The sequence below is a fragment of the Pezoporus occidentalis genome, unplaced genomic scaffold (genome assembly GCF_034315485.1).
Source record: "Pezoporus occidentalis ecotype Australia unplaced genomic scaffold, CSIRO_AGI_Poc_V1 ctg32, whole genome shotgun sequence".
Lineage (NCBI taxonomy): Eukaryota > Metazoa > Chordata > Aves > Psittaciformes > Psittacidae > Pezoporus > Pezoporus occidentalis.
This window is the reverse complement of record NW_026915158.1, coordinates 3,047,250-3,051,298: the sequence shown is the minus strand read 5'-3', so window position 1 is coordinate 3,051,298 and position 4,049 is coordinate 3,047,250. Positions and strand designations below refer to the sequence as shown.

General features: G+C 59.9%; 1 protein-coding gene across 1 annotated transcript; it reads right to left on the bottom strand.

Moving 5' to 3' along the window:
- Window positions 1-256: 256 nt before the first annotated feature.
- CHST7 (carbohydrate sulfotransferase 7) lies at window positions 257-2,176 on the bottom strand. The gene has a single exon (XM_062628612.1). The coding sequence runs from the start codon at window positions 1,867-1,869 to the stop codon at window positions 496-498; it is 1,374 nt and encodes a 457-aa protein (XP_062484596.1). The 5' UTR covers window positions 1,870-2,176; the 3' UTR covers window positions 257-495.
- Window positions 2,177-4,049: the final 1,873 nt, after the last annotated feature.

Genomic DNA, 4,049 nt, shown 5'->3' with positions numbered 1-4,049 from the left:
GAGCCCAGCATGCTTCAGCGCTCGTCAGTGGTGATGCTCCCACAGCATCACCTCTGAAGCCCTCTAGTTCCTTGCTGAGGGTCTTCATTCAGGGGATTTTTAAATTTCAATGCAGTTTTCTTGAAGAGCACTCGTGCTTTGTGTGTGGTCACCATTTCAGGTGAGGTGCTGTGCCCAGAGGACACCTCTGACCAAACCTTTCTCTTAAACGCGACATTCTCCATGCTCTCTCAGCAGTGGCCCACGAGGAAGTCCCTCCGAAGCCAGCAGCGGGAAGCAGGGCCCTGAGCCCCGCAACACTGCCTGCTCCTGAGGCGAGGCTGGTCTGCGCCTGCCAGGGGAGCAGCACCCGACCCCTGAGGCGAGCGCAGGCCGCCGCCGTGCCAGATGGGCACCCCGCGCCCAGCTCGGCCCCACAGCGCCCACTCGCCCGCGGGACCACCCGCCGCAGTCGCGGCCCCCGGCCCGGCCATCACCCGGCGTCGGGCGCGGGCGCTACCGGGCGTCGCCGGCGCTGAGGGGATAGGCGAGGAGGCTCATGGCCTCGCCGCAGGCAGCCTCCACCTGCCGCACCTGCTGCCGGCTGAGACGCTCCCGCCAGGCGTGGATGGCCTCCCGCGCGTCGCGGGCGGAGATGAGGAAGGGCCGGTCTGAGGAGTAGGCGGCGCCGCGGGTCATGTTGAGCACGAAGTCCTCCAGCGCGGGCGGTACGGGCAGCCCGGCGAAGCGGAGCAGGCGGCGCAGCTGGGCGCGGGGCTCCCGCACCAGGTCCTCGTAGCGTAGCTGCGTGTAGCGGCGGCGGACCCAGGCCGGGGCGCGGCGGGCTAGGAGAAGGTCGCGGAGCCAGGCCTGGCAGATCACCTCCAGGGCGCCGCCGAGGAAGAACTCGGCGCGGTGCTGCGGCGCCCGCCCGCCGCCCAGCATGCCGGGCAGCTGCTGCTGGGGGTGGCGGAGCGTCCCCCGCGGCTCGGCGCGGTGCCGGCTGCGCAGCACCTGGATGCTCTCCCGCAGCAGCGCCTGCCGGGCCTTGAGGCGGGAGTTGTGGACGGCGCGGGGGTCGCGGAAGAGCTGCACCACGCGCAGGTTGAGGCCGGGCTCCCGCAGCAGCGGCAGCAGGGCGCCCAGCTGCAGCAGCCGTACGTCCTTAATGACCACCACCGGGTACTTGCGGCACTCGGCCTCCAGCTCCCGCAGCGCCCGCGGCGGGCACGTCTCCTCGCAGGCGGCGCCGTCGACGAGGCCGATCTCTCCGCGAGCCCGCGGAGCGCCGGAGCAGAGCGGCGGCGAGCAGATCACCTTGTTGGTCCTCCAGCCGAAGATGCTGGTAGTGGTGAGGTTGTCGGCGGCGGGCGGGGCGGGGGCCAGAGGGTCGCGGGGGCCGGGCGGCGCGGCGTAGAGGTGCAGGACGGAGAAGTCGCATCGGAAGAGGGCGCGTAGCATGTCGCGGAGGGCGCCCTGCAGGCTCAACGCGTCCCCTGGGTACAGGGCCTGCCACAGGTGCCACATGGGCTCGTAGAGGTAGAAGACGTCGGGATGCTGGTTGAAGAGCTCCCCGAGGAAGGAAGACCCCGTGCGCCAAGTGGCGTGCAGGTATATGTGCCGCTTCCCCGCCGCGCTGCCGTTACCCGCCGCTTCGTCCCCCTCCTCGTCCTCCTCGTCCAGCGGCGGCTGCTGCTGCTCCCAGCCCCACTCGCTCAGCGCCTCTTCCAGGCTGGGGCAGCGCCGCAGTAGCGGCTCCTCGTCAGTCCGCCCGCGCCGGGCCCCGTAGTCCAATGCGTAGGGCACCAACAGGAGCAGCACCAGCGTGTATAGCACCAACACGGCGGCGAAACGGCGGTGCTCGCTCCGCCACCGCCGGCGGCCCTTCATCGCGGGGGGCTGCTTCGGACCGCCGGAGCTCCGACGACCCTCTGACTGCCGGAGGAAGGCTCTTCGCGAAGAGGCAAAGTTAGCGGCGGCGGCCCGGCCCGCCCCGCCGGGGAGCACGCCCACGGGCACGCCGGACAGGCTCGGGGCTGCTGGCCCCGCCGCACGCCCGCCCTCGCCGCCACCTCCTCTTCCTTCGCCTTCTGCTGCTCCTCTTCGCAGCGCGATGCGGAAGCGTCCGCACCTGCCCCCGCCGCCTCCTGAGGAGCCGCCGCTGGCGGCGGGGCGCGGGCTACTGCCGCTGAGCGGGGCTCCACGCCGGCCCTCGCTCAGCCTCTCTCCCTCCCTCCCTTCCTTCCTCTCTGCCTCCTCCCCCGGGCAGGGCCGGAGGGGCGGGCTCGGCACCTCGGGAGTCACCTCCGCCCGACAACGGGCGCACCGCTAAGAAGGGCTGTTATCCGGGACAGGCACCGAGCAGCTGAGGGTGTCCAGAGGATGGATAACAGGTCCTGTTACCCACCAGTCTCCCGAGAAAAAAGCACGCTACGGTAACGAGGTGCGAATGTATTTTTAGGGTGGATAACAGCTATTAAAATCTGCAGCGGGTTTCAGAGATGCTGCAGTTCGGCGCTGTAGAGAGCTGCGAGATTTCTCAGCCACGCTTTTGTCTGTGTGTGCGTGCAGATGGGGTACAGACATCTCCATCGTGACTCACTGCTCCAGTTTATACATCTAAAAGTTTTGTGTCTGCGTGGGCTGGCACCCTTTGCATCTGGTAGGAAGAAATGGGCACCCATTCAACCTGTCTTGGGTGCTTGACAGCCTTCTGATAACCCGTTATTAACTACAGTAGGAGCATAACATTACCGGCTCAGGCTTAGACTTCGAGATTTTTTAGACATCTAAGATTAGTTTAAATAAATCTCGTGTGGTATGGAAAGTCAAAAAGAGATTGGCGTCAGGTGTTTCAATTCAAATGTGTAGTCTTAAAATCTCCAGCCCAGCCCCAGCCTGACCTTGGAAGATGCTCACAGGAAGACATGGACCATGAGCCCATGTTTCTAGTTAAGGTTCCTGTCAGGAAAGCACTGTGCCTGTCCTGCTGATGGTGTGGCAGGGGCTGCTGACTCTCCTAACCTTTAGGCACTGGATGGCATCCTTTTTAAAACACTGCTAATATTTAAGGATGGCATGCAGAGTGAATTCAGTGAGGATAACACAATTCTCACTCTCAGTGTTTGATGCTTTGACTCCCAGAAGAGTCTATGCAGTATGTGTGCACCTGTGGTAAGGCACAGGATACAACCTCGGTCAACCACATCACTTACAACAGAGCACAGACATGACCCACTAGTTTACATAGGTTCTAAAAATGCTCCTTCTATAGTATAGATATATAGATAGGGAGTGTGCAGCTGCTGCACATAGTCTGAATGTCTAGCTGTTAAAGAATAATCAGATTTCAAATCAGGCAAAATACAAGGAGCACAAAGCAATGAGAGGGGAAAAGCATGCTTCTCTTCTGTCCAGGTGGGGAGCCAGCAGTCTGCCTGCTAACACTTTACTTGGCCTCTGTTAAGTAAGTGTTAAAGACTGGGCTTCCTGTAGTTTATGGTGTGCTGAGTGGGTAGATGGTGCCAAACAAGACTTACAGGCTCCTGAGCAGAAGAATGTAGAAATGATGGCATTGGAAAGGAAATTCTGCCCCAGCATAACATTTCACTACTTATATTCATAATGGCTTTGGGCTTTCTAAACAGCGAGATACACCAGTGTGAATTTCAGCTCTGATTCTGTATAGTCCAGGATTTCATCCAGACCCTCAAGCAACCAAAGGAGGACAACAGAATAAAACCACACTTGACAAAACCAGATCACAGTCTTGCCAGAAAACCTTCCCCAGTCCAAGGAACATGGATAGCAAGTATTTTGAGATATGATATTTATGATATGATATGATATGATATATTTTGAGAGGTATACCCAGTGCAAATGACTTCTGGTATCATGCAAAATAGTAATTTTGGCAGATTTACCAGGATGAGATCCTGAGAAATGCAGATGAGAATGGATAAATTCTGAGCTGCTAAGGTTTCCCTTTGTAAGACAACAGTTGGCAGTAGCATCAGTATCATCGCTGACAAAGAAGCTGGTTTGTTTCTATGACATGTACTTATCTAAAA